The following is a 26,719-nucleotide window of genomic DNA, read 5'->3' as shown; positions in this document are numbered from 1 at the left end:
TTGACAATTGAAAAAAGAAAAAAAAAAAAAAAATGTTTTTTCTTGTCTTTCTTCATTTTCAAAAACAAATGAGAGCTGCAAAATACTCACCATGCCTCTCAGCAAATAGCTTGGGGTGTCTACTTTCCAAAATGGGGTCATTTGGGGGGGGTTTGTGCCACCTGGGCATTCCATGGCCTCCGAAACTGTGATAGGCAGTGAAGAGTGAAATCAAAAATTTACACCCTTAGAAATCCTGAAGGCGGTGCTTGGTTTTCGGGGCCCCGTACGCGGCTAAGCTCCCAAAAAGTCCCACACATGTAGTATCCCTATACTCAGGAGAAGCAGCTGAATGTATTTTGGGGTGCAATTCCACATAGGCCCATGGCCTGTGTGAGCAATATATCATTTAGTGACAACTTTTTGTAAATATATATTTTTTTTTTGTTATTATTCAATCACTTGGGACAAAAAAAATAAATATTCAATGGGTTCAACATGCCTCTCAGCAATTTCCTTGGGGTGTCTACTTTCCAAAATGGGGTCATTTGGGGGGGTTTTGTACTGCCCTGCCATTTTAGCACCTCAAGAAATGACATAGGCAGTCATAAATTAAAGGCTGTGTAAATTACAGAAAATGTACCCTAGTTTGTAGACGCTATAACTTTTGCGCAAACCAATAAATATACGCTTATTGACATTTTTTTTTACCAAAGACATGTGGCTGAATACATTTTGGCCTAAATGTATGACTAAAATTGAGTTTATTGGATTTTTTTAATAACAAAAAGTAGAAAATATCATTTTTTTTCAAAATTTTCGGTCTTTTTCCGTTTATAGCGCAAAAAATAAAAACTGCAGAGGTGATCAAATACCATCAAAAGAAAGCTCTATTTGTGGGAAGAAAAGGACACAAATTTCGTTTGGGTACAGCATTGCATGACCGCGCAATTAGCAGTTAAAGCGATGCAGTGCCAAATTGGAAAAAGACCTCTGGTCCTTAGGCAGCATAATGGTCCGGGGCTCAAGTGGTTAATCCTGAAATTCCTGAGGAGATTGTTGACAGAGAATTTGACAGTCATCACAGCATTACCCTACTGGCCTCAAAGACCACGGTTCTCTCTGGCAATGGATCTCAGCGTATGCCCACAGATCACTCTGCCGGTGACTCATCTCCAGTTGCAAGGAGAGATATCCTACATCCACAACCATCACGACTGGCCTTAGCGGCCTAGAGACTGAAAGGCAGGGGTTACAAGAGTTAAGATGTTCTCCAGGAGTTTATTGGAACTTTACAGAGTTCCAGAAAGGGGTCAACCAATGCCATCTTCTCCAGAATATGGAATAGGTTTACCAGCTTTGCAGCTGGATGCCAGTTTGACCCTAGTGACCCAAATGCATCTCAAATCCTGTCTTTCCTGCAATCAGGATTGGATTGGGGCTCATCCCAAGTTTGCTTAAGATGGAAGTTTCAGGCATCCCTTTCTTTTAGCCAAAAGAAAGGGGCAGCAAACCTGCTGGTGGAGCATGAAAGCGGTACTTAGACTACGGCTCTCCCATGAGAAATAGGTTCCCTCAATGGGACCTGGCAGTAGTCCTCAATTTTCTAGCAAACCCTCCTTGTGCTCCGACAAACGACTGTTCATTATGAGATATCACCTTTAAAACGGCTTTCCTAATAGCCATAACTTCCAAGTGAAGGGTGTTGGAACTCCAAGAATTGGCGGCAGCTGAACCTTATTCCATGTTCTTCCCAGACAGGGTTATGCTGAGACCATTGGATCACTTTGTCCCAAAAGTGGCATTGATATTTCATCTCTCCAGTGAATGGGTGCTTCCAGCCTTCCCAGCGGAATCAGATGCTGATCTGCACAAGATGACATTCCAAAAGTCCTCAAAACTTGTTTCCAGGCTACTTCTGCATTCAGACGTTCTGACAGACTTTTCAACTTACCTACCAGAAAATTTAAAGGGAAATAGGCCTCTGCCAGAAATATCTCAGCCTGGATAGTAAAAAACCATTCACAGGGCATAGAGTGGCCAGGAAGGATCCTCCGGAGGGGGTTAGAGCTCACTCAACCAGGGCGATGTGTTTTTTTTTGGGCGGCATGGGCAGGAGAGTCTCTGGTGACAGTCTGCAAAGCGGCAAGCTGGTCATCACATCATACGTTCTTAAAACACTACAGAGTACATCCAGCAGCTCTTACTACCATAGAGTTTGGGAGGAAAACTATCCAAGCTTCTATGTCTATTGTTAAATAAAGACCAAATTTGCAGCATTAAACCCTACTTCTCAAAAGCTCATTATTTATCATATGTATGCTGCCATGTTGGCATCAGAAAAATGGAAAATTGTATCAAATCCTTTCCTGACGCCAATACATGGCAGCATACAAATCCTCCATCTGATCTTTGTGCTTTATACGGAGAATGGGGGAGGTAGCTCTCATTCGGACCTTTATAGAGCTAAACAGGTCCTGTGGGCGGATATAGGGGCAGAGCTGTATCATATGTATGCTGCCATGTATTGGTGTCAGGAAAGGAAAATTACGGTATTTCTTACAATTTTTCATTTTCTCCAAAGCAAATACATTTTTTATAAGTTAGATTATAGGTCATTTAAAAAAAAAAAGGATAAGAGGTGTATAATTACACATTTCCTGTAGGAAGAATTGTGAAAGTTAAGCCTGCATAAGACCACGTTTCAGACTTGGTGTTCCTGAAACACTGGGGTTACTGCTGGCCAGAAGATTTTTCTATATTTTTTAAATCACAACAGGGTGTCCCCTCACATGAAAGCAATTGTAAGAATAAAAATAGAAAAACATCTGTCAAATGCCAAATTTATTCAAAGTAAGACTTTCTGTACATTTCGAACTGTACCAGAACAGAACTAGTGCAATGCAAAGTGCTTCAATGTAATGCCCTGTACACAAAAAATGTAGGATTTTCCAACAGAAAACGTTCTATAGGAGCTTGTTGTCGGAAATTCCGACCGCGTGTAGGCTCCATCGGACATTTTCCATCGGAATTTCCGAGATCTGGATCTCAAATTTTCCAACAACAAAATCCGTTCTCGTAAATTCCGATCACGTGTACACAATTCCGACGCACAAAGTTCCACGCATCCTCGGAATCAAGCAGAAGAGCTACATGGCTATTGAGCTTAATTTTTCTCGGCTCGTCGTACATGTTGTACGTCACCGCGTTCTTGACGTTCGTAATTTCCGTCAATATTTGTGTGACCGTGTGTATGCAAGACAAGTTTGAGCCAACATCCGTCAGAAAAAAAAACATGGATTTTGTTGTTGAAAAATCCTATTGTGTGTACAGGGCATTAGAAAGCTTGGTTGGCTGAAAAGGTCACCCCTGTATACACACAGTTGTAAACACCTTGCTGCAATCAAAAGTTAATAGGTAGACCAATGATATTTTTTCAGTGTAAGCATTAAAATTTCCCATCTCTCTCTAAACCATTGTGCAGCGTTCTGGTAAGAAAAGCTAGAGCCTTGGTTGGTTTTTATGTGCTGTAGAACTATGGCCCCTTTCACATGGGGCGATTCCGTTGGACGGACTCCGCTAGCTCAGCGGAGATCACTCCGTTGATCCCCGATGAGCAAGACAGATGACAGGTCCTTCTCCGCTCACTGTGCAGAGACGGATCTGTCAGAGCCCTGCTGCCCTCTATGGGGAGATCAGATGAAAAAATGGACCGCCTGTCCACTTTCATCCGATCCCATGAACAGATGGCGAAAAAAAAAAAAAAAAGTCGCCATCCGTCTGTTTTGAGCGGATCTTGTTGGATCGGATGGCAGGCAGGTGTCAGTGGATACATATCCGCCTGCCCATAGAAATCAATGGGTGGCCCGCTCTGACCCACCTGAAAAACGGACAGGCAGCTCCGAGTGGGCTGATCGTGTGAAGCTGAGCAAGACTAACATTTGTGATAGTACATGGGAGAATAAAATTGGCTAGGTTATTTTTAATTAGACTTCAGAACACATGAAGTGACCACTTCTTGAGAGAAACCTGGGTGCTGCCACTGCGAACTCCTGAAAATGCAAGCAACCTGACTTATCTGAAGTCTTCAGTTCTGAGCCACCAAGCTGAAACCAGCACGCATATATGGAATTTTACTTTACTTTAATTTCCCTGTCTTAACTTGCACTGTTTGTTCCATGTGAGCAGCTCAAACTGTATCAATGTACAAGTATCAGCATTGGTGCCAGGCAACTAGCAGTTTCAGAAAAACAACATATTTGATTTTGCGTCTGCAATGCCAATGGCTACCCTTCTACCATAAATTTCAATGAAATCAATGATGTCAAAGGCTGCGTTGCCCAGCAAAGGTTTCCTTTAAAAGGTTAATCTCCACAAAAAGTATTTATTTTGCTTGTCATAAAAATCCTTTTCTTGGAATATATCGAGGGACACATGATAAAAAGGTATTAGGGAACACTATATTGGGAAAAGTATTGGGACGCCTGCCTTTACACGCACATGAACTTTATTGGCATCCCAGTCTTAGTCCGTAGGGTTCAATATTGAGTTGGCCCACCCTTTAACGTGGCTGTAAACCCAATGTCAACCTTTCTAAACTACTGCCATAGGGGTTATCTATAATGATATATATACCTCCTGCATGTATCTTTACCTGTCAAATGTCTCCCCTCTGTCTGTTATGAGAACCCAAAAACTGCAGATTCTGTGGGTGGGTCTGTTGTCTGGAGCTCGGTGGGTGGAGTCATGATGTCAGTAGACTCCCCGCCCACCTCTACACTCCCCTTGTCAATATGCATTTTCTCCTGTGTATATTTCTTACACTGAACTTCTGCTATGATCTCTAACATCCAGTGAAAAGGCAGGAAAGTAACCACATGACTTCAGCACATGCCAAATCATGCTGAGGTGTGGAACAGCCAATCCTTGCAGAGCTGCTGAAGAAAGGAGTGGGGGAGGGAATTTAAAAATACTGCAGGTCTCTTAGGCTAGTGCACGAGATGTAAATCACCTGTCACTCACAGCAAGGGGGAGGATTTGACAAAGTTTTTCTCAGTTTGTCAAGAATTGTCTCACTGAACAATAAAAGATTGCTCAGAGCTGGATTAACTCTGTGTGGCAAGACTGGGCTCAAATGATACAAAAACTTATACTCTACATTATACTCTACATCGGGCTTACATCAACTTTAACAGCTTCAACTCTTCTGGGAAGGCTGTTCACAAGGTTTAGGAGTGTGTCTATGGGAATGTTTGACCATTCTTCCAGAAGCGTATTTGTGAGCTCAGGCGCTGATATGGATGAAAAGGCTTAGCACGCAGTCCATGCTCCAATTCATTCCAAAGGTGTTCTATTGGGTTGAGGTCAGGACACTGTGCAGGCCAGTCAAGTTCATTCACGCCAAACTCACTCATCCAGGTCTTTATGAACCTTGCTTTGTGCACTGGTCCAAATCATTTGTTGGAGGGGGAATTATGGTGTGGAACTGTTTTTCAGGGGTTGGGCTTGGCCCCTTAGTTCCAGTGAAGGGAACTCTTAAGGTGCCAGCATACCAAGACATTTTTCACAAATGTCATGCTTCCAACTTTGTGGGAAAAGTTTGGGGATGGCCCTTTTCTGTTCCAACATGACTGCGCACCAGTGAACAAAGCAAGGTCCATAAAAGACATGGATGAGTGAGTTTGGGGTGGAGGAACTTGACTGGCCTGCACAGAGTCCTGACCTCAACCCAATCGAACACCTTTGGGATGAATTAGAGCAGAGACTGCGAGCCAGGCCTTCTCGTCCAACATCAGTGCCTGACCTCACAAATGCGCTTCTGGAAGAATGGTCAAACATTCCCATAGACACACCTCTTAAACCTTGTGGACAGCCTTCCCACAAGTTACATAGTTACATAGTAGGTGAGGTTGAAAAAAGACAAGTCCAACCTGTGCGTGTGATTATGTGTCAGTATTTCATTACATATCCCTGTATGTTGCGGTCATTCAGGTGATTATCTAATAGTTTCTTGAAGCTATCAATGCTCCCCGCTGAGACCACCGCCTGTGGAAGGGAATTCCACATCCTTGCCGCTCTTACAGTAAAGAACCCTCTACGTAGTTTAAGGTTAAACCTCTTTTCTTCTAATTGTAATGAGTGGCCACGAGTCTTATTAAACTCTATTCTGCAAAAAAGTTTTATCCCTATTGTGGGATCACCAGTACAGTATTTGTAAATTGAAATCATATCCCCTCTCAAGCGTCTCTTCTCCAGAGAGAATAAGTTCAGTGCTTGCAACCTTACCTCATAACAGTTGAAGCTGTTCTAGCTGAAAAGGGTGGGCCAACTCAATATTGAACCCTACGGACTAAGACTGGGATATCATTAACCGCTTCCAGGCCAGTATAACTGCGGCAGGTTTTGGTCCCCTGCACGAAACCACGTAGCTATACCTTGGCTCGCGGGGTCCAGATAGCAGGTGCACACGCCCGCTGCACAACTGGGGTGCCAACGGTCCCGATGACCGCCGGCCACGAACGATCGTGAGCAGGAGACACAGAACAGGGACGAGTGTGTGTGTAAATACACACTTCCCTGTTCTGTTAGGAACACACAGTCACTCCTATTAGCTATGAACCACAATCCGTCACTTCCTCTAGTCAGTTCCTCCCCCTACACCTCCCAGGCAACACAGTTAACCCCTTCACTGCCAGTGACATTTTTACAGTAATCAATGCATTTTTAATCGCACTGATCGCTGTATTAATGCCAATGGTTCCAAAAATGTGTCAAAATTGTCCGAACGATGTGTCCGCCATAATGATGCAGTCGCGAAAAAAAAAAAATAAAAAAATAAAAAAAATTGCAGATTGCCGCCATTACTAGTACAAAAAAAGATAATAAAAATGCTATAAATATATCCCCTATTTTGTAGGCTATAACTTTTGTGCAAACCAATCAATATACGCTTGAGATTTACCAAAAATATGTAGAAGAATACATATCGGCCTAAACTGAGAAAAAATTTGCTTTTTTTTTTAAAAAAAATGGGGATATTATAGCAAAAAGTACATAATAGTGTTTTTTTTGTCAAAATTTTCGCTCTTTTTTGTTTATAGCGCAAAAAATAAAAAAAACGCAGAGGCGATCAAATACCACCAAAAGAAAGCTCTATTTGTGGGGGAAAAAAAAAAACGTCAATTTTGTTTGGGTACAACGTTGCACGATCGCGCAATTGTCAGTTAAAGCGACGCAGTGCCGAATGGCAAAAAACATTCTGGTCAGGAAGGGGGTAAAGTCTTCTGGGACTGAAGTGGTTAAAGTTCATGTGTGTGAAAAGGCAGGCATTCCCAATACTTTTGACAATATAGCGTAAAAAAATCAGCTGTGGTTCATTAAATAGTAGCACAAAAACAGTAAACATTTATTGCAAGAAAATAACAGGGGGGGGGCCACACACACCCCAAAATGCAGGGACGCTTTACATGTTTTGCTTTAACCCTTTCACTGCCAGGTCCGTATGGTATACGGACCTACGGCACTGCTTCCAGGTGGCTAGGTCCGTACGGTGTACGGACCTACATTCCTCTACTGCTATAAGCTTATGGTCACTTCAGTGACCAGAAACATATATCATATAATTGTTTGGCAGATGCTGAACAGCTCTCAATCTCTCCCTCCTCCCCCGGGCTGCAGCCGCACTGACAGATCTGGTGAGGATAGAGAGGGGGGTGTGGCTGGTAAACATGCGCTTTACATCCAGCCCCCTTTCTTTGCTGAAAGAATACAGACAGCGATCGGTACCGATCGCTTCTGTATTCTTTCATCACTGACACAAAGTAAGCTGTGTTTACTATGTGTCAGTTTGTGGGAAAAAAAAATAAAAATAAAGAACCTTTACAAGTTTGGCAGGCGGCAAAAACACTACACATTTATGTCGAAGGGAATATGCCACCAACGCCCTGAAACCTCATGCAAAGCATGCGGTTGCGGTGCAATTGTTGGTAAAATGGGGTTAAAACAGGCAGTGAGGAGGCATCACATTGTTTTTTCGCCACTTGTCATTAGCCACTGGAGAATGATCAGAACAGGGATTAGGCTTCAGAGGCAATCAGTAGCACCTTCTTTTGATTCTACCGGTCACGTGCTTTCAGAAAAATAAAAAGGGTCTTGTACAAACTCTGAATGCCGCAAGTGAAAAATGAAAACCTCCAGATTGAGGGAAATTTTTTGCATACGTTTGATTTTTCTTTTACCATTTCGCAAAAAGGGCGCAATTTGAAATTGACAATTATTATTAGGTATTAACTCAATACAGGTTAAGCTTTTATATTAAGTAGGAATTTAGTAGAAATTTTGTAAATTTTACTGTGTTGGTATCTGCTAATAATGGTTTTAATTTATTTTTTGCAAAAATAACATTTTGATAAACATTTGCACAAATATTGCGGGGCCTTAAAAAAAATTCAGTAGCACCTTTTGTGCTGCATATTCAAAGGGTAACAAACGAAATTACTTCAATTGGAAAGGGACAAATAAAAATTCAAATGCAATATCGCACTATATAAGCATCAAATAGACCGTCAAAGTCAAATGTAAAAATGTCATATAATTGAAAAGAAAGAGAAAGGTAGATTGTCGACTGTCAGTCTGATTAAAAACAAGGCGATTAACAAATCAGTAAAGTAAAAGTACACTCCAATGGGTCAGTAGAACAACCCTGTGAGTACCACATAAGAACTGATAAAAGGGAAAGGCTCGTGAAAAAGGAGTAAAAGAATAGAGGAAGTAAAGAAAAGGGAAAAATACAGCGGGTGTAAAGGGTAAATTTGATAGAGGTAGTGCGGCTTCAACCGAATGAAGGAAGGGTGATGAAAGGGTAAATTAAGTATTACCATTGCAATAGTAAAGTGTCATCAAAGTCTGTAGATGTTTAACCCAAATTAACCAAAGTTTTTCAAATTTGCAGATCCAATCACTCTCAATTCCTTCCATTTTAACATGAACAAGGGCTCTATTGGTTCTGTGAATGGTTTTGGCTACAATCAGATTTTGAGTTTTCCATGCCTTAGCTATGGTTTGTTTTGCGGCTGTTAATAGCTGTAAAAGCAGGCGAAATTTATACTGTGTATTTCTGTCTGGTGTTAGATTCAAAAGAGCAATAGCAGGATTAGGTTGTATGGAAGATTCGAACACTTTAGAAGCTAAATCAAAAACCGCCTTCCAAAATTTTTGGGCTATTGGACAATCCCACCATATATGGAGTTGGGTGCCAAGATCTGAACAGTCACAAAAACAAGCTGCAGGGTAATCAAGAGCATATTTCGCTATCCTAGCAGGAACTAAATACCAACGAGAAAGCACCTTATAATTTGTTTCCACAGCAACATTAGAGGAAGCAGATAGTGGACCATTCAGTATCATCGAATGAGCGGTTTAGATCCTCTTCCCAAACATAGGGAGGGGAGCTAGTAGCAGAACTAGCTAGAATTTGTTTATAAAGAATCAAAACAAGTCCTCTGATATGTGGGACATAATTACATATATGCTCAAAACGCAACATCTGGGAAAACAGAGTGCCCGATTGTAGGTACGGTTGGAAAAAAAAAAAAGTGAATCTGTAAATAACTGAATAATTCCGATTGGGGAAGTCCATACGTTTCACTTAGGAGTAGGAAAGGAGTGTAAAGAAGATGTGGATACAAATTTATATAATCTAAATAGATTAGCTGCACTTGACGACTAAAAGGAATTAGTGGAAATCCAGGCAGGGTAAAAGGCAGGGTTTTTAATAAAAGAAAGAAGTGGTATATAGGGCAATTGAAGGCCAAGAGTGGTTTTTAATCTATCCCAGATGGATAAAGAGTGTTTTGTGATAGGATTGCGGATAGAGGTACGATCAACTGGACGTAACCATAACATATTAGCCACTGAGAGAGTCACAGTTGACAGACTCAATTGCTATCCAGAGCGGAACTTTCTTAATGGCTGTAGTTCTTGAACTAGGGAGACAGATTCAGGAATCCCACAAACACGTATGTTAGAATGCCGGGCCCTATTTTCATAATCCACTAAATGGGATTGGAGGACTAAATTTTGCTCTTTGATATTTTTAATTTCAGTCATATAAGCTAGTGTGCCATTTTCCAGTTCATCAACCTTTAAAAGCAGAGGTCCGCCCACGGCTGCAAAAATTAAAATCCAGCAGCTGCTGACTTTTCCATCAGCTGTCGTGTGCATGCCGCCTCCAATGCGAGTAAGGGAACCCGGCACTGTACCCTTACAGCTTCACGCCGGGAACTCTACTGCGCATGCGCGAGGCTCCGCGCCTCTCTCCTACTGGCTCAGCGGCTGGGGAAGGAGGAGGGAGCCCGGGCGGTGACGTCAATACCCGCAGCTGAGGTTCCCAGAAGTGGGAACAGGATACCTGTGAAAGACAGGTATCCTGTCCCCCCTCCCCCTGAAAGGTGCCAAATGTGGCACCGGAGGGGGGAGGGAGGAGTACAACGAGCGGAAGTTCCACTTTTGGGTGGAACTCCACTTTAACTTAAGGTTAGCGGTGCATTGGCCCAATTCTCTGATTTCCCTAGTCGGACTGTCTGTAATATGATCTGAAGTCTGTTTAAGGGTTTTGTGAAGCATTTTCTCAAATTGCCTCAGTACAGTAGAATGAGCAGGGTCTGTAAAAGATGTCAATTGTGGTGCTTGTGTTGATGAATCAGATTCCTCCTGTGTTAAAGGTATTACCTTAAAGTGCTGAGAGGAAACAGGAAGAGAGGGTTGAGACGTGTCATTTTGATTGAGGCCTGGGCCAGCACATCTTTAACATTTTTTGGCTTAATTCTCGGGCGTGAACATCAGAGAATCATCACCTGAATTAGCGGGGGTTTATCACTGGTCAGGCAGTGAATTTTTGACAGCAGAGCCGAGCTGGGACGTGATAGAAAGTGGCAGAAGCATCCCTTCAGGAGTGGTGCATTAAGCTGGCATGTCTGCTCTGTCAGGCTTCAAGCCCCGCCCCCGCAACTTTTTTATTCTACTGGTCATGTGCTTTCAAAAAATATATGGTGGGGGGGGGGGGGGGTCCTTTTACAAACTGAAAGCTGTAACGTGAAAACATTTTTGCGTACGTTTGATTTTCACCATTTCGCAAAAAGGTGCAATTTAAAAATGTACAAATATTTTGATATTAACACAGGTTAAGCTTTCATATTTAGTAAAATAAATTGTAAAACTTGTCGTTTTTATCTGTCAATAATGATTTTAGTGTATTTTTTGTGAAAATATTGTTTTGATAAACATTTGCTCAAATACACAGGGGCCTTAAAAATCAGTAGCACCTTTTTATTCTACTAGTCATGTGCTTTCAGAAAATATATGGATTGGGGGAAATTTTACAAACTCTGAAAGCTATGGTCCGGCCGGCTGAGTGGAATGCAGGGCCTGGCAGCGAAAAAGTTAAAGGATAGGTTTTAGAGAAAGTGCAATTATACTTTTTGCTCATTTGCTTTAACAAACTAATACTCCATCCCCCGCCCCCCTCCACAGATGCATACTTACAGTTGTGTTCAAAATAATAGCAGTCCTACATCACTAACCAGATCAATCACTGGTTTTGGCATAAATTATATTTCTACATGACAAATAATTTACTAGTAGATGTAGTAGACTAATAGAAAACCTGTAGACTCAACAGTCATGACATGCATGCTGCAGATTCTGCGTATATGAATCATTCATTGAAATGATGTGTGTTCAAAATAATAGCAGTGTGGAGTTCAATTAGTAAGGTCATTCAGTCTCTTAAAAAAAACAGGTGTCAAACAGGTGACCCTTATTTAAGGACGAAGACCATGAATGTTTTACATGCTTGGTATAATGCATTTCTCTCTGAAAAAATGGGTCATTCCAGTCATTGTTCAGAAGAACAGTGTACTTTGATTAAAAAGTTGATTGGAGAGGAGAAAAAAAAAAAAAAAACATAAAAAAGTGCAGAAATGGAGAGGCTGCTCGGCAAAAATCTTCTCAAACGCTTCAAAATGGCAACCAAAACCAGAAAAATGTGGAATAAAACAAAACTGCCATTCTAACGCATGGAAGAATTCCCAAAATGGCAAAGACTCAGGCAAGGACCAGCTCCAGGGTGATCAAAGAGGGTCTAAAGTTACCTGCAAGTACTATAACAATTAGAAGACGCCTATGTGAAGCCAAGCTATCGGCTAGAAGCTTCTGCAAAGTTCCATTTTTGAAAAAATTACGTGCTGAAGAGGTTACAATCTGCCAAACACATTGACTGGCCTAAAGAGAAATGGTACAAACAAAATTTTGTGAACTGAGCAAGATTGTTTTTTTTTTTTTTTTGGTCTAGGGGCCGCAGTTTGTCAGACGACCCCCAAGACAGAATTCAAGCCACAGTACACTGTGAATACAGTGATGCATGGTGGCGTAAGCATCATGATATGGGGATGTTTCTCATACTGTGGTGATGGGCCTATTTATAACAGACCAAGAATCATGGATCAGTTTGAATACATCAAAATACAAAGAGGACATATTGCCTTATGCCAAAGAGGAAATGTCCTTGAAATGGGTATTTCAACAAGCCAATGACCCCAAACACACCAGTAAGCGAGCAGCATCTTGGTTCCAGACCAACAAAGCTAACGTTATGGTGTGGCCAGCCCAATCCTTGGACCTTAATCCAATAGAAAACTTGTGGGGTGACATTAAAAATAGGTTTTATGAAGTAAACAACAAATGCAGAGGAATTGTGGAATGTAGTGCAATCGTCCTTGGCTGGAATACCTGTTCACAGGTGCCAGAATTTGGCCGACTCCAAGGAACACAGATATGAAGCAGTTCTCAGAAACAGTGCTTATATATCTAAATATTAGTTCAGTGATTCACAAGAAAGCTAAATCTTGAAGCATTTTTTTTCCGTTTGTACAGTAAATGTTTGAATTTGTAAAGAAAAATGCAAACTGCTATTTTTCTGAAAAGCCCAATATTCCATTCACTTTCTGTAAAAGGAATACATTTGAAACATTTTTCTTCAGGTTTTGATTTGGAATAGACTGTGCTGTGTTCTCAATGCATTTGCGTGTATGAAGAAAAAAAAAAAAAAAAAAAAAAAGAAGCTATTATAAGGATTTTGAGCCTCACTTTTTTAAAACACACTGCTATTTTAACACAACTGTAACTTGATCTGATGGCCACGGAATCTGCCGATTTACATCCAGTGCCACAAGTCTTAACATTCCTGCCCGTGCCTGCACATTATAGTTCTAGTCAGTCAATGGAGCTGTAATACAGTGCCTTGAAAAAATATTCAAAGCAGTAGTAAAATCCACTTGGTCACTTGTACCTACAGGTAAAGATTACCTGTAGATACAAAAAAAAAAATAAATCTCCTAAACATGCACCATGTAGGAGATTTTCTCAAAGTTTGCAGCCGTTGAGGTCACAGGCAGTCAATCCAGAGCACTGTGCCGCAATTGTGACTCCTGTGCGCAAGTACTTCATCACGGCTTGGCCATTTAGATGGAGCCAGCAAACCCGGAAGGAAGACCGGGTAAAGATTGAGGCCCTAGGAGCTGTAACAGCGCAGGGTCTGGTACTTTTTTTTGTTGGTTTTGTTTATGACTTCACTACCACGTCAACTTGTACTTAAACTTTAATATTCCAACATCATGTACTGGAGAAAAGAGTTTTTTTTCTTTTACTTTAATTATGAAGCTTACAGACGTTAGTTTCTGCATTGTACATACCTTTTGGGCAACAGCTGAAAATTTGAGCACATTAAGCGTCTCATCATAAGCAGAGGCGGACTGGCCGATGTTCACAATCATGCATACTTTTCCTTTGCCACTGAAAAAGCTCTGAAGGTAGTGTGTCAGCTTGCTTTCCCGGAAAGGCACATGCTGCTGGATTCTAAACAAAAAAAAAAAAAAATTGACAAAATTCAGCACAGGTGAGCAATTTGACCATATTTACAGTACAGAAAATAATAAAATCAAGCAAAAAATTAAAAAAACACATTGCAACTAACCAGTCCTTAAAATATGTTGGCTTCATTAGTTTTCTTTTCGGGCTTTTTTTTTAAATTTTTTTTTTTTTTTTACTTGGTAGTATTGACTGTAGCACTTTCTATCTAAGGAAGACAACACTTATTCACAAACTGTATCAATGAAGCAGCAGTATTGTCACCCTACAACAGAAGTGTGTGAGGACTATAAAACACCTCAACTCCATAACAGTGTAAGGTGCTTTACAGTTAATACAGGATACCCAGACTGCCAGAACACTCCAGCCAATGGCTGAGAGTGCTGATAGGCAGACCTTTTTCGGTCATGCCTCTTTCGACTGAAGAATGGGCAGCTTCTGTCGGACCAGCTGCAGTACACATGGGCCGAATGTCGGCCAGTTTCTATTGAACCGGCCGATGCCGCCCGACATTCGGACCGTGTGTACAGAGCTTAAGCATCAGGGCTGGAATCCTGATTTTGGCTGCAATAACCAGTTGGTTACTGAGGTATATGAGGCATGAAAGACAGGAGCTAAAAGTTTTGACCACATACATGTTCCAGTTAAGTGACCCACTAAAAGTGAAGCCTGGATCAGAATGCTAGCCCCAGAGCAGGTGGCTTTAAAGAAGACCAATAGGCATTACCCAGCACAAAGCCTTTCTACCACTCTAATGATTGTCTCAGATTGCACAGCCCTCTTCAGATCACCCCACAGATTTTCAACGGGATTCAGGACTGGGCCATTCCAAAACTTTAATCTTCTTCTGGTGAAGCAATTTGGATGTATGCTTTGGGTCATTGTCATGCTGAAAAGATGAAGTTCCTCTTCGTGTTCAGCTTTCTAGCAGAAGCCTGAAGGTTTTGTGTCAATATTGACTGGTATTTGGAACTGTTCATAATTTCCTCTTCCTTGACTCCTGTTGCAGCTGAAGAAAGACAGCCCCAAAGCATGATGCTGCCACCACCATGCTTCACTGTGGGACAAGGAATAAACAAAAAAGGCGCCTCTTAGTAGGATCGTAAAAATTGAATGTACAAATTACATTAGCACACTCACATATAGAGACTGTGTAGTCCGGCAGGGGTTACTGTGGGTATTGTGTTCTTTTGGTGATGTGCAGTGTTTTTGCACCAAACATCTTTTGGAATTATGGCCAAAAAGTTCAACCTTGGTTTCATGAGACACATTTTCCCACATACTTTTGGAAGACTTCAGATGTGTTTTGCAAAAAAATTTAGCAGGCTTGGATGTTTTTATTCGTAAAAAAAGGCTTCCGTCTTGCCAATCTACCCCATAGCGCATACATATGAAGAATATGGGAGATTGGTGTCACATGTACCATACAGCCCAGTACTTGACAGACATTCCTGCAGCTCCTTTATTGTTGCTGTAGGCCTCTTGGCAGCCTCCCTGACAAGTTTTCTTCTCGTCTTTTCATCAATTTTGGAGGGACGTCCAGTTCTTGGTAATGTCACACTTGTGCCATATTGTTTCCACTTGATGAGGACCATCTTCACTGTGTTCCATGGTATCTAATGCCTTGGAAATTCTTGTGTGCCCTTCTCCTGACTGATACCTTTTAACAATGAGATCCCTCTGATGCTTTGGAAGCTCTCTGCGGACCATGCCTTTTGCTGTAGGATGTGACTAAGAAAATGTCAGGAAAGACCTACTAAAACAGCTGAACTTTATTTGGGGTTTATCAGAGGCACTTTAAAATGATGGCAGGTGTGTACTGACTTGCTTAATTCACAGCTACATCCCCAGTTATAAGAGGGTGTGCACACTTATGCAACTACATTTAATTTTTTCTTTTTACTCCCCTCCCACAAGAATTTAAGTTTGTTTTCAATTGAGTTGAACAGTTTATAGGTCACATAAAAAAAAAAAAAAAAAAAAAAAGTGGAAAAAGTTCTGAAATGATTTATCTTGGTTTCATTTTTTTCACATCACAGAAACCTGACATTTTAACACTTGGTGTGTAGACTTTTTATAACCACTGACACTATATATATATATATATATATATATATATATATATATATATATATATATATATATATATATATATATATATATATATATATATATATATATATATATACATACACACACACACACCTTAAATGTTTCATTCTTTGTTATATTGCAGCCATTTGCTAAAATCATTTAAGTTCATTTTTTTCCTCATTAATGTACACACAGCACCAGAAAAACACAGAATTGTTGACATCTTTTGCAGATTTATTAAAAAAAAAAAAAACTGAAATATCACATGGTCCTAAGTATTCAGACCCTTTGCGGTGACACTGATATATTTAACTCAGGTGCTGTCCATTTCTTCTGATCATCCTTGAGATGGTTCTACACCTTCATTTGAGTCCAGCTGTGTTTGATTATACTGATTGGACTTGATTAGGAAAGCCACACACCTGTCTATATAAGACCATACAGCTCACAGTGCATGTCAGAGCAAATGAGAATCATGAGGACAAAAGAACTGCCTGAAGAGCTCAGAGACAGAATTGTGGCAAGGCACAGATCTGGCCAAGGTTACAAAAAAAATTCTGCTGCATTTAAGGTCCCTAAGAGCACAGTGGCCTCCATAATCCTTAAATGGAAGACGTTTGGGACAACCAGAACCCTTCCTAGAGCTGGCCGTCCGGCCAAACTGAGCTATCGGGGGAGAAGAGCCTTGGTGAGAGAGGTAAAGAAGAACCCAAAAGATCACTGTGGCTGAGGTCCAGAGATGCAGTCGGGAGATGGGAGAAAGTTGTAGAAAAAGTCAACCATCACTGCAGCCTTCCACCAGTCGGGGCTTTATGGCAGAGTGGCCCAACGGAAGCCTCTCCTCCGCAAGACACATGAAAGCCCGCATGGAGTTTGCTAAAAAACACCTGAAGGACTCAAAGATGGTGAGAAATAAGATTCTCTGGTCTGATGAGACCAAGATAGAACTTTTTGGCCTTAATTTTAACCGGCAAGTGTGGAGAAAACCAGGCATTGCTCATCACCTGTCCAATACAGTCCCAACAGTGAAGCATGGTGGTGGCAGCATCATGCTGTGGGGGAGCTTTTCAGTCTGCAGGGACAGGACGACTGGTTGCAATCGAGGTAAAGATGAAAGCGGCCAAGTACAGGGATATCCTGGACGAAAACCTTCTCCAGAGTGCTCAGGACCTCAGACTGGGCCGCAGGTTTACCTTCCAACAAGACAATGACCCTAAGCACACCGCTAAAATAACGAAGGAGTGGCTTCACAACTCTGACTGTTCTTGAATGGCCCAGCCAGAGCCCCGACTTAAACCTAATTGAGCATCTTTGGAAAGACCTAAAAATGGCTGTCCACCAACATTTACCATCCAACCTGACAGAACTGGAAAGGATCTGCAAGGAGGAATGGCAGAGGATCCCCAAATCCAGGTGTGAAAAACTTGTTGCTTCTTTCCCAAAAAGACTCATGGCTGTATTTGATCAAAAGGGTGCTTCTACTAAATACTGTGCAAAGGGTCTGAATACTTAGGACCATGTGATATTTCAGTTTTTCTTTTTTAATAAATCTGCAAAAACATCAACAATTCTGTGTTTTTCTGTCAATATGGGGTGCTGTGTGTACATTAATGAGGAAAATGAAAAAAATTAAATGATTTTAGCAAATGGCTGCAATATAACAAAGAGTGGAAAATTTAAGGGGGTCCGAATACTTTCCGTGTGTGTGTAAAAAAAAAAAAATTATACATACATATATATATATATATATATATATATATATATATATATATATATATATATATATATATATATATATATATATATATATATATATAAAATTTTTTTTTTATTATTATTTTTTTACCCCACTGACACAACTGGCACTACTGGCTGCTAAACAGGTAACATTTCTTCACTGATTGTTTACTTTAATCCTTGAAGCAGAGCACACAAAGGAGTTCTGGAGATGAAAAAGGAGGTTGGTTCTGTTGGTCAGCAGTGGAGAACTTATGTGGTTGACAACAGTGCTTGGCATTTTAGTGCAGCAGAGTCAGCACGTTAAACTCACAACACTTAGGAGCACGTTGGACTTTTGTCAGACTCATCACGCATTGTGTTCTCAAACTGTTATTAAAAGGGATAAAGCACAAGGAAAATGTGCAGGTCTTGCAGACCTGTACTTAAAAAAAATAAAATCAATCAATTTAAATAAAAAGCAACACACACACACACACACACACACACACACACACACACACACAGCATGTTGACTTGTAAACACATTGAGATCACTTTCAACAGAAATTTAAAGAAATAACATTCACAACGGAGTGATCAAATGCATAATCAAGGAGAGATTGTGAACCTACTTTGACTGCTGGCTGTTCTTCAGTGCATTTATACATTTGCCAAGAATCAGTAATGAAGTGTTTATGTTCCCACTCTCTTTTAGCCTTTCACCTTCATTTTGAGTTTTTGTGCATCGTTCAGAACCTGCCAGATCACACAATGCCAATCTATAAATGCATAACAAAAAATAAAAAATTTGGTGAAAGTCAGACTTCTTTTATTCAATATACATTTGTTTCTTAAGATTTACAAATGGACAATCTGCCACATTGTAGCTGTATATTTAAACATGTAAGCCAAAATTAATTTAGAAAAGATCCAAGTCCTCTTAATTAGAGGTGTTTGGGTACAACCAATAGAAAAAGTCAGGAAATATTTAACTTTCTTTTGTTAAAGTTAATTTTAGTTGAACTGTTTCACGGCCAAAGGTCTAAACAAATCTTAAACGCCCAAATCCAAAATTTTGCAACTGACAGGTGATCGTAAAACTACACATAACGTAATTTAGTGTATCCCGGTGGATTATACCTTGTTTTTCCAGGTGAAACTGGGCTTTCATTTGGTGTCATTTTGGTTTCAAATGTTAAAAGGATATCTGATTTTGTTTGATTATAAAAAAAAAAAAAAAGAAGTTTAAAAGTAGCTGTATATATTTCAGGCCATTACTATGACCAGTCCCCCGCCCCCCCCCCAAAAAAACCTGCAACATAAAACATTCTCCTACTCCTATTGCAGCAATACCACATGTGTGCATTGCTTTTGTACCCATAAGTAATGAGTAAAGAAAAATAAAACCCACATAATGCAATGATTTTCAAATCTCAAACCCAAAATGTATTCAAAAGTTAGAAATTTATTATTTTAAAAGGAGAAAAAAAATATATAAGAAAAATAAGGTGATTTTGAAAATGATAGCATCAAAACATTTTCAAAAAGTTGGGACAGGGCAACAAAAAGCTGGCAAAGTAAGCGGTACGAACAAGGAAGAGCTTGAAGAATATTTTATACTTATTATACTAGTATACTAATACTAATTAGGTTAACTGGCAACAGGTCAGTAACATGATTAGGTAGAAAAAGGGCATCTTAGATAGTCGGAATGTGTCACAGAAGTAAAAATGGGCAGAGAGGTTCATCAATTTGAAATACTGCATCTAAAATTTTTACCTCAATTTTGTACCTCAGCGTAAAATTGCAAAGATTTTAAATAGATCATCATCATCTACTGTTCATAATATCACCAAAAGATTCAGTGAATCTGGGTAACCCTGTGTGCAAGGGACAGGACTGAAACTCAATATTGGATGCCGTGATCTTCAGGCCCTCAGGCAGAACTACATTAAAAACAGGCATGATTTTGTGATGGACATAACTGCATAGGCTCAGGAACACTTCCAAATATCTTTTTCTGAATACAGTTTGAAGTGCCATCCAAAAATGTAAGTTAAATCTCCATCATGCAGGGGGCGTGTCCAAGATGGCGGCGTGAGCAGTCGCCTATTCCAGAGCTCCGCCGGGGCCTACAGCAATATCCGAGCCATCGGATCCTAATCCTTCCACAATTAGTGGTCTGAGGTGCCCGGAGACGCTGCACGCCCGAGGACCTATCTCCAGAGCCCCGGAGATCCCTCACAAGGACGCGCAGCCCGTCGCTCGCTCGAGGCCCGGTCCTCACGTGTGGAGCGCCAACTCAGATTCGTTCCTCCAGCGGGACTGTGTGGCGGCCTCGCGGCCACTACGGGAGCACACCCGGCTTTCTCCCTCCTCCTAGTGCTGGCTGTCGGCTTCTCCCCGTAACCGGCCGCCCTTCGACGCAGACGCCTGCGGGGACCAATAGGCCCCAGGTGAAGCCGCGGTCTCGCCTGGGTTGACGGCCGGAGCCGCCGGCGGTGATACGAGGCCGGCGGGGGGTCCCAGAAGCCCTCTCCCACCCTGCTCCAGCATTACCAGAGGCGCTCTGCCTGGACCTAGAGGCGCAGGGGACCCCAGGGATACTGTGGAGGAACCTGAATGAGGCAACGCCAGTCGGGCGCAACGGCCGGTAAGGGGAAAAAGTATAAATTCCCGCCCTCCCCAGAGATAGCCCCCTCACAGCCAGCACTTCCCCAAGCACCCAGGCCTACCCGCAGTGTTCAAGGGGTATCACAGACTGCAATAATGGAGGCTGAGGAAGCAAGACCCCCCTGGTTAGCGGAAGTTATGGCGGCCATAGCCACATGTCAATCCACGCTCACCGCAAAGATAGACGCAGTGCAAATGGACGTGGGACTTCTAAGGCAGGATATGGACAAGCTCCGAACCAGGGTGACAGAAACAGAGCAGAGGGTTAGTAACACAGAGGACACGGTCGCAGAACATAGCACAGCACTTCACACACTCCAAACCAAGGTCAAGGCCCTAGAGTATAGGGCAGAAGACGCGGAGTACAGGAACAGGCGCAACAACCTGCGCATAGTGGGTCTGGCGGAGGGGGCCGAGGGCAACAACCCTACATGTTTTGTGGAGGACATGCTACGCAACCTTCTACCGGAGGCTCGCTTGTCCCCCCACTACGCAGTGGAAAGGGCGCACAGAATCCCATCCAAACCCGGCCCCCCCTCGTACTTTCATTCTTAGACTTCTCAACTTCAGAGATAGAGACGAGATTCTACTCGCCTCTAGGAATGTGGGCGATTTAAGATATCAAAACAATAAATTGATGATCTTTCCTGACTACTCGATAGAAACGCAGAAACTCAGGAAGTCATTCGACCATGTGAAAGCAGCGTTGAGGGCCCGTAATATCCGATACAGTGTCCTATTCCCAGCGCGCTTGAGGGTCCAGGATGGAGAATCCGTCCGCTTCTTTACCTCCCCCAGGGAGGCATCAGTCTGGCTGGATACACAGCCCCAAGATCGACAGCAGAGAGCCTGATATGTGAATATTATACATTTACAATCGCAACCTGTTGAGCCCCGAATACCAAGCTCCTGCAATGAATATTATTGTATCCCGCAATTTGGTACCCGATTTGAGGATGTTCAGATGTACCTGTTTACTGGTTTTAAAGTGCCTGTCCTCACGAGGGACCCGGAAATACCAAGTAGAGCCCCTGGGCGGTAGCATCAGGAGACCGTTAGTGTTAAAGTTGAATTGAGATGAGTACTGTTCCCTCTCCCACAGGGACCACAGGGAACTGGATTGTCACATGCACTACAGATGGCGGAATTTCCCCTCTTCTTCAAATTTGTTCTCCCCATTTTTTTTTTTTGTCCGGTATTTTCTTCATATACATGCACAGGATGGGCCCAGCCCAATGTTATACTATTTGTTTCTTTTACCCTCCTCATGGCGGGGCCCCTTGTCAGATTTAGTGATGCTCCGGCGGAGCCCCAAGCCAGCGGAGAGTGACTCGGCTCATCTAAGACCCTCAGGAACTCTTGAGGGGTCGAAACGCCACTTGCACAGGACCCCCCTTTTGCAGCTGGCGTGCAGATTTTGTTCGGGATGGATACCTGCCTCAGTTTTAAGGGGTTGGGTGGGGTGGGGGGGAGGGGAGGGGTAGCTGCCCCATAAGGGCAGGTTCATTGTTCTGGGTTAAACTTTTGTGTTTGAAAAGTTTGATTTTGCCAATATGGTTTATGAATACATTGCAAATGTCAGTACTGTACGATCTTGTATGTTGTATCCTACGGATTGGGTTGGCAGCCTCAGGGGAAGAGTGTTTTCCAAATTCGAGCGCCTCCACTCTACCACATAGATATGGCGTCCCTTGACATTCTGTCCTGGAACACCAGGGGTCTGAACTCCACGGTTAAGAGATCACTGGTGTTCCAATTCATCAAAGCTCGCAGCCCACACATCTGCATCTTACAGGAAACCCATTTAGTGGGTAGTAAAACTATGGCCCTAAAGAAACCCTGGATCGGGTATTATTACCACTCCACGTACTCCAACTTTGCCCGGGGTGTAAGCATTCTAGTCCATAAATCTCTCCCCTTTAAGCTGCTAGACCTGGCACTGGACCCGGGGGATATCGGACCATGCACCGCTCCTCCTGACGCTGGAACTATCCACCACGTCGGGAATCTCCCTGTGGAGATTTTCCAGATTCTGGGTGTCGGTTGTGATGGTGGATGGTCATTTCAGAGAGGCGATGAGGGAATACTGGGAGATCAATCCAGGTTCAGCCAGCGCAACAACAGTCTGGGGACACTTTCAAAGCATACACTAGAGGGAGCTACCAGTCCATGATAGCCAGGGTCCGTAGGGAGAGGAGAGCAGATTTGGAAGTAGCGGAGAGGAAAGCAGACCTGCAAGAAGCATATTTTCTTAGAACCAAAGACCCCAGTGATTATGACGCGCTTCAACAACTGACTGGGGAGGTGGTCCGTAGCCGCACATCTCTCACACAGAAACGTCTCCTCGCTCAGACACACCGTATACTCGAGCAGGGGGAGAGGTCGGGGAAGTTATTGGCATGGCTGTCCAGAGAACAACAGGGGGGGATGTGCATACCACACATACAAGGACCTGACGGAAGTCTCAAATATGACTCAGACGAGATAAATTACTGCTTTGCATCCTTTTATAAAAATCTATACAGCTCCAAGGCCACATACACTAGGGAAGAGTTGACCACCTATCTGGAGCCCATTGATTTCCCGGTTCTGACTGCAAAATACAGTGACATCCTTAATGCCCATATCACCACAGACGAACTACTGAAAGCCCTTAAGACGCTCCAATCGGGCAAATCTCCGGGTCCGGACGGTATACCCGTCGAGTTTTATAAGCAATATGCAGAAGAACTGACGGAGAAACTACATGCTATGTTAAGGGAGGCACATCACTTAGAGACTCTCCCGAGCTCATTGAGCGAGGTGGTGGTTTTTGTAATCCCCAAGCCAGGTAAAGACCCGTCCCTGTGTTCCTCATACCGCCCCATCTCTCTAATTAACGTGGACGCTAAGCTCCTGGCCAAAGTGCTGGCCATGAAACTTAACACAGTCATAACAGCTCTGGTACACCCGGACCAAACGGGGTTTATGCCGGGGAGGGGGACGGATATCAATATTCGAAGGCTCTTCACTCATATGGATAGGGCACAGGCAGACTCGGCGGGAGTGGTGGTCTCCCTTGACGCGGAGAAGGCCTTCGATTCTGTAGAATGGGCATTTCTATGGGGGGTCCTTTCAAAATTTGGCTTTGGAGCAAACTTTCTAACATTATATAAAAAAAAATTCCGCGCTAGAACAAAATACAAAACATAAGCAGCAGTAAACAGTGCGACAACACTAAATAGACAATAAAAAATATTAAACCGCGCTAAGTATTAAATTGATGTAAATGATTGTTATGATGGAAATTTTCACTGCCACACATAAAAATATATATTGAAAAATGTTTTTTTTTTTAAAAACAAAACAAAAAAATCAAATGCTAATGAATAAAGGAAAGTCCAGATATCTCCTGAGATGGGATCAATCACCAAATCGCCAGAATAGATACCAGTCCAAAGATCAAAAAATTATAATGCCCTTACCAGAACTTCAATTAAAATGGACGGATGGCTAAAACCCAGCCAGGGCCTTTGGGAATGAAACCAATCTGTTCCGTCCGGTTCCAAGATGCAATTCCCTCAATGAATACAGGAAACAAAATGACACAAAAGACTGGCCATAGTGTAGTATCGTCAGATGTTAACATGGATATGCAGACATACCAACACCCTGGTCTGTGTATCAGCCTGTATTCATTGAGGGAATTACATCTTGGAACCGGACGGAACAGATTGGTTTCCATCCCAAAGGCCCTGGCTGGGTTTTAGCCATCCGTCCATTTTAATTGAAGTTCTGGTAAGGGCATTATAATTTTTTGATCTTTGGACTGGTATCTATTCTGGCGATTTGGTGATTGATCCCATCTCAGGAGATATCTGGACTTTCCTTTATTCATTAGCATTTGATTTTTTTTTTTTTTTTTTTTTTTTTTAAAAACAAAAGTTTTTCAATATATAATTTTTATGTGTGGCAGTGAAAATTTCCATCATAACAATCATTTACATCAATTTAATACTTAGCGCGGTTTAATATTTTTTATATTTCTTAACTTTCTAACATGGCTACAGATGCTTTACGCCAGCCCCAAAACGAGGGTCCGTACAAATGGAGCCCTCTCTGAAACCTTCCCCTTGGGAAGGGGCACTCGTCAGGGTTGCCCTTTGTCGCCGGGGCTTTTTGCCTTGGCGATAGAACCTCTTGCCTGCCCTGAGGGCGGACGCGGGGGTGAGGGCATATCAGTAGGTACAATTGAAGAAAAAGTGTCCCTATACGCGGACGACACCTTACTTTACCTCGCTGACCCCAAATGCACAGCCTGGCGCACCCTACCGCTCACCCCCGTGGGTAGAATCAATTTGCTTAAAATGGTGTTCCTTCCGAAATTTCTATACTTTTTTCGTAACACACTCTCCCATATACCTAAGTCCTTCTTTAGACGTCTGGAGGGGACCCTGATTTCTTTCATCTGGGCTGGGAGGACACCCAGAGTGGCGAAGAGGGTGCTCTACCTTCCTCTTTCGGGGGGGGGGGAACTTGCCCTTCCAAATTTTTTGATATATTACTGGGCTGCTGTGTTGGTAACGGTGCGCTGGTGGTTCTCCCAGCCCAGACAAAACCCTGCAGTCAGACTTGAAGCAGCCATTTTGGGCTCATATGCAGCTCTGTCTTAGTCTATAGGGGTCCTAAAGCCCCTTACCCTCTGACGACCCCAATGAAAACCACCATGAGAGCATGGAGGGAGGCCAGGGCAATATATGCGGAGCCAAATCGCATATCCCCACACACTCCGCTTTGGGGTAATCCCGCCCTCCCACATCTCTATGACATGCCAGATCCCTCTCAATGGGCCACACGGGGAATAACCACCCTAAAACATATCATAGCCAATGGTAAGCTTATGCCCTTCCAAGACATTAAAAGACAGTATTCCCTACCCCGAACCTTCGAGTTCAAACATTGGCAATTGAGACACGCGATAAGGGCACAATTCCCAGACAGACCGATTCTGGAACCGGACTCAGTAGAGCGACTTCTGACTTCGGGCGTGATGGGGAAGCCCCTATCCACACTGTACTTATATTTGACGATAGCACACGACGTCAAGCCCACCCGTACATTTGACAAATGGAGGGAGGACATTCCGGCATTGGGGGGAGGACGAATGGGAAGACTGCGTCTCGACCTACATCCCAACTGTGATAGCAGCTAAGGACAGGTTCATACAGTTGAAATTTCTCCATAGGGCTTACTTTACGCCACACAGGACGGCTAGAATCTATCCTCATATTGACCCCTTATGCCCCCGGTGCAAGACCGGAGAGGGTACATTCTGGCACATGGTGTGAGCCTGCCCAAAGCTCGGACCATACTGGGAGGGAGTGACGGGGGTGCCCAACGATATATGGGACCTCAGGTTGTCACTTGACCCTATGCTGCTTCTGTTGAGCTATTTGGGAGATGTGGAGGGGGACAGATACACCAAACTCTCTATTACGTTCCTGTTATTCTATGCTAGGAGGGAGATAATGCTACATTGGAAGTCAGCTGAGCCCCCTACTCTCAGATCCTGGAAGAAAGCGGTAGACTCGGTGCTGCCACTGTACAAACTTACATATGAGAGCAGGCAGTGCCCTGCTAAATATGATAAGATTTGGTCAACCTGGATGGCAGCACGTGGTTGAGGGCCCGGGAGTAGGGGACCTGTTGATGGACTTCCCCCCTTGCGGACAGGGGCATTGCCCCCCCCTCGGACACGGGGCGTTGCTGGGTCACACGGTAGGACGATTGATTTTAATCTGACGAACTTCTCATGTACATATTGGCCCCTTGGGCAGTGGTGCATATGCGATCTGCTAATTCTTAGGGTTGGTTAAGGACAGGAATTACTTCAGATCCCACCGGACAAGACAGACAAGGAATGGGCAGTTATGGAGTAGAGGGAGATTTTGAACGAGGTTGAATGCTTTGATGTAAAAATGTAAAATATGATATTTTATGATGTATTTGAAATGCACATTACTGTTGCTTAGTTAAAGTCATCATCCTTATATTTAAAACGGATTTATAGGGAACTAGCAATTAAGCACTTGTGAGATTCTGCATTATTGAACAGATGCTTTAATATAATGCTGTAAGGATTGAGATACTTGTTGTCGTACACTGACGATTTTGTAATGCTGACATGTGTTTAAAAAAAAATAAAAACCTTTGCTGTAAAAAAAACAAAAAAAACAAAAAAAAAAAAAACAAACTCTCCATCATGCAAAGATGCCGTATCTGAACATGACCCAGAAATGCTGCTGCCTTTTCTGAGCCAAAGTGCATTTAAAATATTCTGTTGTAAAGTGGA

The 26,719-nt window shown here is 42.6% G+C and overlaps 1 protein-coding gene across 4 annotated transcripts in view; it reads right to left on the bottom strand.

Moving 5' to 3' along the window:
* KIF20B (kinesin family member 20B) overlaps positions 1 to 26,719 on the bottom strand; it is a 225,634-nt gene that overhangs the window by 119,542 nt on the left and 79,373 nt on the right. For all 4 annotated transcript variants that reach the window (XM_073596389.1, XM_073596391.1, XM_073596390.1 and 1 more), the window contains 2 exons: positions 18,348 to 18,494; positions 13,728 to 13,890 (listed from right to left, as the gene is read on the bottom strand). In XM_073596389.1, coding sequence (XP_073452490.1) covers positions 13,728 to 13,890; positions 18,348 to 18,494 — 310 coding nt within the window. The remainder of the gene's footprint in view (positions 1 to 13,727; positions 13,891 to 18,347; positions 18,495 to 26,719) is intronic.

Source organism: Aquarana catesbeiana, linkage group LG08 (assembly GCF_042186555.1).
Source record: "Aquarana catesbeiana isolate 2022-GZ linkage group LG08, ASM4218655v1, whole genome shotgun sequence".
NCBI lineage: Eukaryota > Metazoa > Chordata > Amphibia > Anura > Ranidae > Aquarana > Aquarana catesbeiana.
The sequence above is the reverse complement of the archived record's forward strand: the minus strand, read 5'-3'. Positions and strand labels throughout refer to the sequence as shown.